This window comes from Balaenoptera acutorostrata, chromosome 1, assembly GCF_949987535.1.
Source record: "Balaenoptera acutorostrata chromosome 1, mBalAcu1.1, whole genome shotgun sequence".
NCBI classification, from domain to species: Eukaryota; Metazoa; Chordata; class Mammalia; order Artiodactyla; family Balaenopteridae; genus Balaenoptera; species Balaenoptera acutorostrata.
In genome coordinates, this window is record NC_080064.1 from 101,662,210 (window position 1) to 101,674,788 (window position 12,579).

The 12,579-nt window shown below is 37.1% G+C and overlaps 1 protein-coding gene across 3 annotated transcripts in view; it reads right to left on the bottom strand.

Moving 5' to 3' along the window:
- Positions 1-12,579, bottom strand: part of TRIM33 (tripartite motif containing 33) — a 161,473-nt gene that overhangs the window by 76,230 nt on the left and 72,664 nt on the right. For all 3 annotated transcript variants that reach the window (XM_057530320.1, XM_057530319.1, XM_007169621.2), the window contains exons 2-4: positions 1,620-1,738; positions 1,057-1,201; positions 761-893 (exon numbers count right to left, since the gene is read on the bottom strand). In XM_057530320.1, the coding sequence (XP_057386303.1) occupies positions 761-893; positions 1,057-1,201; positions 1,620-1,738 (397 nt within the window). The remainder of the gene's footprint in view (positions 1-760; positions 894-1,056; positions 1,202-1,619; positions 1,739-12,579) is intronic.

Below are 12,579 nucleotides of genomic sequence, written 5' to 3' on the forward strand. Positions count from 1 at the left end.
CAAACTGCCTGGCACAAACTACAGATGCAGTACTTGTTAGTGAACAGAATTAATGTATCCCCTTCTTTTAGAGGATTCCAAAAAATTCCAATGGCTCTAATGAACTAAAAGCTCTAAGACATCCTAGAGTTAAAAAACAAATATTTAGGTGTGGTTAATCAAACTTAACACCTGACTAGAAATTTCAGTACTTTCCAGAACAGTTCAGATATAACAGGCTGGTGATAAGTGAATACTATTGTATCCTGAGGGTAAAAGAAGGTTGAAATACAAAGCTATGTATTAATGAATCAGTAACTATGCTACTTAGATGCTTATAAATCCCTAGTTTTTCTACAAACTGTACATCCAATATGAAAGTATGTTTATGCTTTGATGTTAAAATGGGTATCACTTAGCCACACCCATGGAAATATTACCTTTTAAGACGACAGCCCAGAACCTAAATCCCATAGAACACTTGAAAAAAAGTGTATCTGAACCAGAGGCATTGCATACAAAGAAATAATATAACTCCATTCTTGCAACCCAAATCCATGTACTGATACATTTTCAACAAATATCCACAAAACAATTAGATATGAATATGGAAACCATTAAATAATTTATCAAAAATATATCTTGCTCTAAGACATAAAACACACAAAACTGATAATTTTAAAATGCTAACAAAACTATAGAATAAATACTTGCTTTAGGAAAAATAATTTTACAAGAACTTTTTATAATATTTCTTGATAAGCAATTATGACTTCTGTACCTATGTTCTTTGTGTTCCAATAGCTGACAGTCTCTACATGTCAGCCTATCACATGTTTCACAGAAAAGTTTCAACTGTTCTTGTTTGTGTACAGGGCAGAAAACAGGGCGCTGACCAGATGCTCCAACAGACTCTGCAGTAAAATAAAACACATATTTTTAAACTAAACAAAATTTTTGTCTAACTTTCTAAATTCTTACTGATATTGGTATCAAAAGCTTATAAAGATAAGTAGAAATGCTATAGAGGCAAAAGAGGAAGATTAATAGTAATCATTAAAACTGCTTCTATCTTACCTGAGACATCTTCTTTCTTCCTGATCAAGTGATCTTTAGTGAATTTTACTCTTTGATGTGCTTCAATACATGTCTTACATAGCCACTCTCCACATTCTACACAAAAGCCAACTGCACTTGCATTGTCTTCACAACTAGTACATACCTAAAGGAGGAAATAAATACTAAGCTACATTAAATTTACAAAATACAGATCCACAAAATAAAAAGGTGAAAACTTTCTAACTTGCTCTCAAATATACTAATTCACTGTACCTAGAATAAAATTATTTTGTTATCCATTTCTCTTCAACAAAATCCTTTCCCATCCAGATCAAACATTCAGGTAGGTAAAAAAAAGTCTCAGAACACAAAATCTATACAAGATTTGAATCTTTAAGTAATGACTTTTAATCTCATTTAACCAGGTCTGAGGGTGTAGAATAAAGATATCCTTCATTTTCAATTTGAAAGATGAAACTAAGGCATAACTACCCTAAATTATGTAACAATTCAAGCATGTTTTCTTATAATTCATATTTTCATATCAAGATAGGAATATAAAGAAAAATTGAGAAGCATACCTGTTCTGATTTCTCATCAGAACTGCTAGGAGCTTCAGATGTATCTTTCACAAAATAATTATCCACAAGGTCTATCTGTCTGCATTCTTGGCGGCATACTGGGCACCGTATTACACCAACTACAACACAAAACAACAACATTAAGAAATATTCTTCAGAAAAAATAAGGAAATTGTACACGATGCCTACATGGGAACTACTCATTCATATATCATAGACAAGAACAAAGAAATGAGCATTAAGAGCTGAGTAAAATAAGTTATTCCACTAAGTTATTACATTGGGGAAAAATGATACCTTATTTAGGAAGGGAAAATAAGCATTAATATGCAAAAAAACTTTAAGGTGCTTCGTTATTACAATATGTGGTTGCAATAACGGCCCCCAAAGATATCTAGGTCCTAATGCTTGGAAAACCTGTGTCACTTTATACAGCAAAGGAGATTTTGCGAGTGTGATTAAATTAAGGATCTTGAGATGGGTATGCTGTCCTGGATTATTTGATAGGCCATAAATGTCATCACAAGTGATCTAACAAGATGGAGGCAGAAGAAGATTAGACTACAGAAGAGGAGATGGCAATTGACAATGAAAGCAGAGATTAGAGCAATGTGCTTTGGAGACAGAGACACAAGCCAAGGAATGCAGGTGGCTACTATAAGCTGGAAAAAAAGAAAAAGAAAAAGAAAAAGAAAATGGATTCTCTCCTCAGAGCCTCCAGAAGGAACAAGACCTGCCCACACTTTGACTCTAACACAGTAAAACTGGTTTCAAACTTCAGCCTTCAAGAACAGTAAGAAAATAAAATGTATGTTGTTTTAAGACACAAGTTTATGGCAATTCTGTTACAGCAGAAATAGAAATACACAATCTATCATCTTACAAATTCTGACTTTGTTCAAAACTACTTGAATTCATGCTAAAGTGGGAAGAAAGATCATCTGTGACTTAATCTGCTAGTGTTCTAGCATCTATCAGAATAAACCTGCTGAAGTTAACATATGGAAGTTAAACTTAAGAACTATAAAATAGCATCACAGTCAACACAACAAACTGACTACTATATGTCAGCCATAAAATTGAGAACATAGCATGACTCAATCCTTGCTTTTAAGAAAGGGTTCAAGACTAGGATATAATTTTTACAGTTTATACTATGCACAACTATAGAAAGCACCATACAAAGATAAGGATATAAACAGACCAAAGAGCTTTGCCTACAGGAGGTACAGCTCAGTGGTAGTGAGACGTAGGTGGTGGGAAGAAGGAACTATATACTCTTCTTACCACTGTGTGTGTGCGTGTGTGTGTGTTTGTGTGGGCGTTCACATTTGTGTATGTAATCCACTCCATTTTCTTTGAAACTTCTAAAATTAAAATAAGGGAAAATTCCTCTATATGCAATGATAAAATTTCTGAAAATTTCGAAAATCAACAATTCTCCAGGCTCTCCACCTTGATTGATACTTGAGTTATGTGCTATATCTCCTTTGAAATCTTTGGCTATCAGTAGTTTTACTAAAATTTTGAAGAATCCACTTTCACCTGCTTTCTGGATTTCTTAATATAGGTTCTTAAGACACAGCTTGTTGACAGCATAGTCTTTTTTTTTTTTATTAATCAGTCATCAATTTTATACACATCACTGTATACATGTCAATCCCAATAGCCCAATTCAGCACACCACCATCCCCACCCCACCGCAGTTTTCCCCCTCGGTGTCCATACGTTTGTTTTCTACATCTGTGTCTCAACTTCTGAGATGCAACCCAGTTCATCTGTAACATTTTTCTAGGTTCCACATACATGCATTAATATACGATATTTGTTTTTCTCTTTCTGACTTACTTCACTCCGTATAACAGTCTCTAGATCCATCCACATCTCAACAAATGACTCAATTTCGTTCCTTTTTATGGCTAAGTAATATTCCATTGTATATATGTACCACAACTTCTTTATCCATTCGTCTGTCGGTGGGCATTTAGGTTGCTTCCATGACCTGGCAATTGTAAATAGTGCTGCAATGAACACTGGGGTGCATGTGTCTTTTTGAATGACGATTTTCTCTGGGTATATGCCCAGTAGTGGGATTGCTGGGTCATATGGTAATTCTATTTTTAGTTTTGTAAGGAACCTCCATACTGTGCTCCATAGTGGCTGTATCAAATTTACATTCCCACCAACAGTGCAAGAGGGTTCCCTTTTCTCCACACACTCTCCAGCATTTGTTGTTTGTAGATTTTCTGCTGATGCCCATTCTAACTGGTGTGAGGTGATACCTCATTGTAGTTTTGATTTGCATTTCTCTAATTATTAGTGATGTTGAGCATCTTTTCATGTGCTTCGTAGCCGTCTGTATGTCTTCTTTGGAGAAATGTCTATTTAGGTCTTCTGCCCATTTATGGATTAGGGTGTTTGTTTCTTTAATATTGAGCTGAATGAGCTGTTTATATATTTTGGAGATTAATCCTTTGTCTGTTGATTCGTTTGCAAATATTTTCTCCCATTCTGAGGGTTGTCTTTTCGTCTTGTTTATGGTTTCCTTTGCTGTGCAAAAGCTTTGAAGTTTCATTAGGTCCCATTTGTTTATTTTTGTTTTTATTTCCATTACTCTAGGAGGTGGATCAAAAAAGATCTTGCTGTGATTTATGTCAAAGAGTGTTCTTCCTATGTTTTCCTCTAAGAGTTTTATAGTGTCCAGTCTTACATTTAGGTCTCTAATCCACTTTGGGTTGATTTTTGTGTATGGTGTTAGGGAGTGTTCTAATTTCATTCTTTTACATGTAGCTGTCCAGTTTTCCCAGCACCACTTATTGAAGAGACTGTCTTTTCTTGTGTATCCTTGCCTCCTTTGTCATAGATTAGTTGACCATAGGTGTGTGGGTTTATCTCTGGGCTTTCTATCTTGTTCCATTGATCTATGTTTCTGTTTTTGTGCCAGTACCATATTGTCTTGATTACTGTAGCTTTGTAGTATAGTCTGAAGTCAGGGAGTCTGATTCCTCCAGCTCCGTTTTTTTCCCTCAAGACTGCTTTGGCTATTCGGGGTCTTTTGTGTCTCCATACAAATTTTAAGATGATTTGTTCTAGTTCCGTAAAAAATGCCATTGGTAATTTGATAGGGATTGCACTGAATCTGTAGATTGCTTTGGGTAGTATAGTCATTTTCACAATATTGATTCTTCCAATCCAAGAATATGGTATATCTCTCCATCTGTTGGTATCATCTTTAATTTCTTTCATCAGTGTCTTATAGTTTTCTGCATACAGATCTTATGTCTCCCTAGGTAGGTTTATTCCTAGGTATTTTATTCTTTTTGTTGCAATGGTAAATGGGAGTGTTTCCTTAATTTCGCTTTGAGATTTTTCATCATTAGTGTATAGGAATGCAAGAGATTTCTGTGCATTTTGTATCCTGCAACTTTACCATATTCATTAATTAGCTCTGGCAGTTTTACGATTCTCTATGTATAGTATCATGTCATCTGCAAACAGTGACAGTTTTACTTCTTCTTTTCCAATTTGTATTCCTTTTATTTCTTTTTCTTCTCTGATTGCCGTGGCTAGGACTTCCAGAACTATGTTGAAAAATAGTGGTGAGAGTGGACATCCTTGTCTCGTTCCTGATCTTAGAAGAAATGCTTTCAGTTTTTCACCACTGAGAATGATGTTTGCTGTGGGTTTGTCATATATGGCCTTTATTATGTTGAGGTAGGTTCCCTCTATGCCCACTTTCTGGAGAGTTTTTATCATAAACGGGTGTTGAATTTTGTCAAAAGCTTTTTCTGCATCTATTCAGATGATCATATGGTTTTCATTCTTCAATTTGTTAATATGGTGTATCACATTGATTGATTTGCATATATTGAAGAATCCTTGCATCCCTGGGATAAATCTCACTTGATCATGGTGTATGATCCTTCTAATGTGTTGTTGGATTCTGTTTGCTAGTATTTTGTTGAGGATTTTTGCATCTATATTCATCAGTGATACTGGTGTGTAATTTTCTTTTTTTGTAGTGTCTTTGTCTGGTTTTGGTATCAGGATGATGGTGGCCTCATAGAATAAGTTTGGGAGTGTTCCTTCCTCTGTAATTTTTTGGAAGAGTTTGAGAAGGATGGGTGTTAGCTCTTCTCTAAATGTTTGATAGAATTCACCTGTGAAGCCATCTGGTCCTGGACTTTTCTTTGTTGGAAGATTTTTAATCACAGTTTCAATTTCATTACTTGTGATTGGTCTGTTCATACTTTGTTTCCTCCTGGTTCAGTCTTGGAAGGTTATACCTTTCTAAAAATTTGTCCATTTCTTCCAGGTTGTCCATTTTATTGGCATAGAGTTGCTTGTAGTAGTCTCTTAGGATGCTTTGTATTTCTGTGGTGTCTGTTGTAACTTCTCCTTTTTCATTTCTGACTTTATTGATCCTCTCCCTCTTTTTCTTGATGAGTCTGGCTAATGGCTTATCAATTTTGTTTATCTTCTCAAAGAACCAGCTTTTACTTTTATTGATCTTTGCTACTGTTTTCTCTGTTTCTATTTCATTTATTTCTGCTCTGATCTTTATGATTTCTTTCCTTCTGCTAATTTTGGGTTTTGTTTGTTCTTCTTTCTCTAGCTTCTTTAGGTGTAAGGTTAGATTGTTTACTTGAGATTTTTCTTATTTCTTTAGGTAGGCTTGTATACCTATAAACTTCCCTCTTAGAACTGCTTTTGCTGCATCCCATTGGGTCGTTGTGTTTTCATTGCCATTTGTCTCCAGGTATTTTTTGATTTCTTCAGTGATCTCTTCATTATTTAGTAACATATTGTTTAGCCTCCATGTGTTTGTGTTTTTTACGTTTTTTTCCCTGTAATTCATTTGTAATCTCATAGCATTGTGGTCAGAAAAGATGCTTGATATGATTTTAATTTTCTTAAATTTACTGAGGCTTGATTTGTGACCCAAGATGTGATCTATCCTGGAGAATGTTCCGAGCGCACTTGAGAAGAACGTGTAATCTGCTGTTTTTGGATGGAATGTCCTATAAACATCAGTTAAATCTATCTAGTCTATTGTGTTATTTAAAGCTTGTGTTTCCTTATTTTCTGTTTGGATGATCTGTCCATTGGTGTAAGTGAGGTGTTAAAGTCCCCCACTATTACTGTGTTACTGTCGATTTCCTCTTTTATAGCTGTTAAGTATTGAGGTGCTCCTATGTTGGGTGCATATATATTTATAATTGTTATATTTTCTTCTTGGATTGATCCCTTGATCATTATGTAGTGTCCTTCCTTGTCTCTTGTAACATTCTTTATTTTAAAGTCTATTTTATCTGATATGAGTATTGCTACTCCAGCTTTCTTTTGATTTCCATTTGCATGGAATATCTTTTTCCATCCCCTCACTTTCAGTCTGTATGTGTCCCTAGGTCTAAAGTGGGTCTCTTGTAGACAGTATATATATGGGTCTTGTTTTTGTATCCATTCAGCAAGCCTGTGTCTTTTGGTTGGAGCATTTAATCCATTCACGTTTAGGATAATTATAGATATGTTCCTATAACCATTTTCTTAATTGTTATGGGTTTGTTTTTGTAGGTCCTTTTCTTCTCTTGTGTTTCCCAAATAGAGAAGTTCCTTTAGCATTTGTTGTAGAGCTGGTTTGGTGGTGCTGAATTCTCTTAGCTGTTGCTTGTCTGTAAAGCTTTTGATTTCTCCATCAAATCTAAATGAGATCTTTGCCAGGTAGAGTAATCTTGATTGTAGGTTCTTCCTTTTCATCACTTTAAGTATATCATGCCACTCCCTTCTGGCTTGTAGAGTTTCTGCTGAGAAATCAGCTGCTAACCTTACGGGAGTTTGCTTGTATGTTATTTGTCATTTTCCCCTTGCTGCTTTCAATAATTTTTCTTTGTCTTTAATTTTTGCCAATTTGATTACTATGTGTCTCGGTGTGTTTCTCTTTGGGTGTTTCCTGTATGGGACTCTCTGCACTTCCTGGACTTGGGTGGCTATTTCCTTTCCCATGTTAGGGAAGTTTTCGACTATAATCTCTTCAAATATTTTCTCTGGTCCTTTCTCCTTCTCTTCTCCTTCTGGGACCCCTATAATGCGAATGTTGTTGCGTTTAATGTTGTCCCAGAGGTCTCTTAAACTGTCTTCATTTCTTTTCATTCTTTTTTCTTTAGTCTGTTCCGCAGCAGTGAATTCCACCATTCTGTCTTCCAGGTCACTTATCCGTTCTTCTGCCTCAGTTATTCTGCTATTGATTCCTTCTAGTGTAGTTTTCATTTCAGTTATTGTATTGGTCATCTCTGTTTGTTTGTTCTTTAATTCTTCTAGGTCATTGTTAATCATTTCTTGCATCTTCTCAATCTTTGCCTCCATTCTTATTCCGAGGTCGTGGATCATGTTCACCATCATTATTCTGAATTCTTTTTCTGGAAGGTTGCCTATCTCCACTTCATTTAGTTGTTTTTCTGGGGTTTTTTCTTTTTCCTTCATCTGGTATATAGTCCTCTGCCTTTTCATCTTGTCTATCTTTCTGTAAATGTGGTTTTTGTTCCACAGGCTGCAGGACTGTAGTTTTTCTTGCTTCTGCTGTCTGCCCTCTGGTGGTTGAGGCTATCTAAGAGGCTTGATGGGTGGCTCTGGTGATGGGTAGAGCTGACTGTTGCTGTGGTGGTCAGAGCTCAGTAAAACTTTAATCCACTTGACTGATGGTGGGTGGGGCTGGGTTCCCTCCTTGTTGGTTGTTTTGCCTGAGGCAACCCAACACTGGAGCCTACCTGGGCTCTTTGGTGGGGCTAATGACAGACTCTGGGATGGCTCACGCCAAGGAGTACTTCCCAGAACTTCTGCTGCCAGTGTCCTTGTCCCCACGGTGAAACAGAGCCACCCCCCGCCTCTGCAGGAGACCTTCCAACACTAGCAGGTAGGTCTGGTTTAGTCTCCCCCGGGGTCACTGCTCCTTCCCCAGGGTCCCGATGTGCACACTATTTTGTGTGCGCCCTCCAAGAGTGGGGTCTCTGTTTCCCGCAGTCCTGTTGAAGTCCTGCAATCAATTCCCACTAGGCTTCAAAGTCTGATTCTCTATGAATTCCTCCTCCCGTTGCCAGACCCCCAGGTTGGGAAGCCTGATGTGGGGCTCAGAACCTTCACTCCAGTGGGTGGACTTCTGTGGTGTAAGTGTTCACCAGTGTGTGAATCACCCACCCAGCAGTTATGGGATTTGATTTTACTCTGACTGTGCCCCTCCTACCATCTCATTTTGGCTTCTACTTTGTCTTTGGATGTGGGGTATCTTTTTTGGTGAGTTCCAGTGTCTTCCTGTCGATGTCTGTCCAGCAGCTAGTTGTGATTCTGGTGTTCTCGCAAGAGGGCTGCAGCATAGTTTTTTAAATGCTGCAGGTTTGCAACCATTACCATTTCAAAGAGGTTTGAAAGAGGGAACATTATTTCCTTGTTAAAACAGTTCCTGTTTCTATAGAAATTTCATTTTTAGATTAACCTGTGATGGATGCATTACCATAATTCAAGTATATAGTTCGTTTTTTTCTATCAACTACTCATTGTCACCCACTAGTAAAGACATTAAAGATGCAGCAAGCATCCAGAGGGCAGAAAGCAGAAGGAAGAAAAACTACAATCCTGCAGCCTGTGGACCAAAAACCACATTCACAGAAAGACAGACGAGATGAAAAGGGAGAGGGCTATGTACCAGATGAAGGAACAAGATAAAACCCCAGAAAAACAACTAAATGGAGACAGGCAACCTTCCAGAAAAAGAATTCAGAATAATGATAGTGAAGATGATCCAGGACCTCAGAAAAAGAATGGAGACAAAGATCGAGAAGATGCAAGAAATTTTTAACAAAGATCTAGAAGAATTAAAGAACGTACAAGAATTAAAGAACAAACAAACAGAGATGAACAATAACTAAAATGAAAAAAGCACTAGAAGGAATCAACAGCAGAATAAATGAAGCAGAAAAACGGATAAGTGACCTGGAAGACAAAATGATGGAATTCACTGCAGAGGAACAGAATAAAAAAAAAGAATGAAAAGAAATGAAGACAGCCTAAGGGACAACATTAAATGCAACAACATTCGCATTATAGAGGTCCCAAAAGGAGAAGAGAGAGAGAAAGGACCCAAGAAAATATTTCAAGAGATTATAGTCGAAAACTTCCCTAACATGGGAAAGGAAATAGCCACCCAAGTCTGAGAAGCACAAAGAGTCCCAGGCAGGATAAACCCAAGGAGAAACGTGTCGAAACACATAGTAATCAAATTGATAAAAATTAAAGACAAAGAAAAATTATTGAAAGCAACAAGGGAAAAATGACAAATTACAAGGTAACTCCCATATGCTTAACAGCTGATTTTTCAGCAGAAACTCTACAAGCCAGAAGGGAGTGGCATGACATACTTAAAGTGATGAAAGGGAAGAACCTACAACCAAGATTACTCTACCCGGCAAGGATCTCATTTATATTCGATAGAGTAATCAAAAGCTTTACAGACAAGCAAAAGCTGAGAGAATTCAGCACCACCAAACCAGCTTTACAACAAATGCTAAAGGAACTTCTCTAATTGGGAAACACAAGAGAAGAAAAGGACCTACAAAAACAAACCCATAGGGCTTCCCTGGTGGCAGAGTGGTTGAGAGTCTGCCTGCCGATGCAGGGGACAGGGGTTCAAGCCCTGCTCTGGGAAAATCCCACATGCCGCGGAGCAACTGGGCCCGAGAGCCACAACTACTGAGCCTGCGTGTCTGGAGCCTGTGCTCCACAACAAGAGAGGCCACGCGTGAGAGGCCCGCGTACCGGGATGAGGAGTGGGGCCCACTAGCCGCAACTGGAGAAAGCCCTCGCACAGAAACAAAGACCCAACACAACCAAAAATAAATAAATAAATACATAATAATTTAAAAAAAAACAACCCGTAACAATTAAGAAAATGGTAATAGGAACATACATATCGATAACTACCTTAAACATGAATGGATTAAATGCTCCAACCAAAAGACACAGGCTTCCTGAATGGACACAAAAATAAGACCCATATATATGCTGTCTACAAGAGACCCACTTCAGACCTAGGGACACATTCAGACCGAAAGTGAGGGGATGGAAAAAGATATTCCATGCAAATGGAAATCAAAGGAAAGCTGAAGTAGCAATACTCATATCAGATAAAATAGACTTTAAAATAAAGAATGTTACAAGAGACAAGGAAGGACACTACATAATGATCAAGGGATCAATCCAAGAAGAAGATATAACAATTATAAATATATATGCACCCAACATAGGAGCACCTCAATACGTAAGGCAACTGCTAACAGCTATAAAAGAGGAAATTGACAGTAACACAATAATAGTTGGGGACTTTAACACCTCACTTACACCAATCGACAGATTATCCACCAATGGACAGATCACCCAAAATGAAAATAAATAAGGAAACAGAAGCTTTAAATGACACAATAGACCAGACAGATTTAATTGATATTTATAGGACATTCCATCCAAAAACAGCAGATTACACGTTCTTCTCAAGTGTGCACGGAACATTCTCCAGGACAGATCATATCTTGGGTCACAAATCAAGCCTCAGTAAATTTAAGAAAATTAAAATCATATCAAGCATCTTTTCTGACCACAATGCTATGAGATTACAAATGAATTACAGGGAAAAAAACGTAAAAAACACAAACACATGGAGGCTAAACAATACGTTACTAAATAACCAAGAGATCACTGAAGAAATCAAAGAGGAAATCAAAAAATACCTGGAGACAAATGACAATGAAAACACGACGACCCAAAACCTATGGGATGCAGCAAAAGCAGTTCTAAGAGGGAAGTTTATAGCTATACAAGCCTACCTAAAGAAATAAGAAAAATCTCAAGTAAACAATCTAACCTTACACCTAAAGAAGCTAGAGAAAGAAGAACAAACAAAACCCAAAGTTAGCAGAAGGAAAGAAATCATAAAGATCAGAGCAGAAATAAATGATATAGAAACAAAGAAAACAATAGCAAAGATCAATAAAACTAAAAGCTGGTTCTTTGAGAAGATAAACAAAATCAATAAGCCATTAGCCAGACTCATCAAGAAAAAGAGGGAGAGGACTCAAATAAAATCAATAAAATCAGAAATGAAAAAGGAGAAGTTACAACAGACACCACAGAAATACAAAGCATCCTAAGAGACTACTACAAGCAACTCTGTGCCAGTAAAAATGGACAACCTGGAAGAAACGGACAAATTCTTAGAAAGGTATAACCTTCCAAGACTGAACCAGGAAGAAATAGAAACTATGAATAGACCAATCACAAGTAATGAAATTGAAACTGTGATTAAAAATCTTCCAACAAACAAAAGTCCAGACCAGATGGCTTCACAGGTGAATTCTATCAAACATTTAGAGAAGAGCTAACACCCATCCTTCTCAAACTCTTCCAAAAAATTACAGAGGAAGGAACACTCCCAAACTCATTCTATGAGGCCACCATCATCCTGATACCAAAACCAGACAAAGACACTACAAAAATAGAAAATTACAAACCGTATCAGTGATAAATATAGATGCAAAAATCCTCAACACAATACTAGAAAACAGAATCCAACAACACAGTAAAAGGATCATACACCATGATCAAGTGGGATTTATCCCAGGGATGCAAGGATTCAATACATGCAAATCAATGTGATACACCATATTAACAAATTGGAGAATAAAAACCATATGATCATCTCAATAGATGCCCAGAAAGCTTTCGACAAAATTCAACACCCACTTGTGATAAAAACCCTCCAGAAAGTAGGCAGAGAGGGAACTTACCTCAACATAATAAAGGCCATATATGACAAACCCACAGCCAACATCATTCTCAAAGGTGAAAAACTGAAACCATTTCTTCTAAGATCAGGAATAAGACAAGGTTGCCCACTCTCGCCACTATTATTCAACAT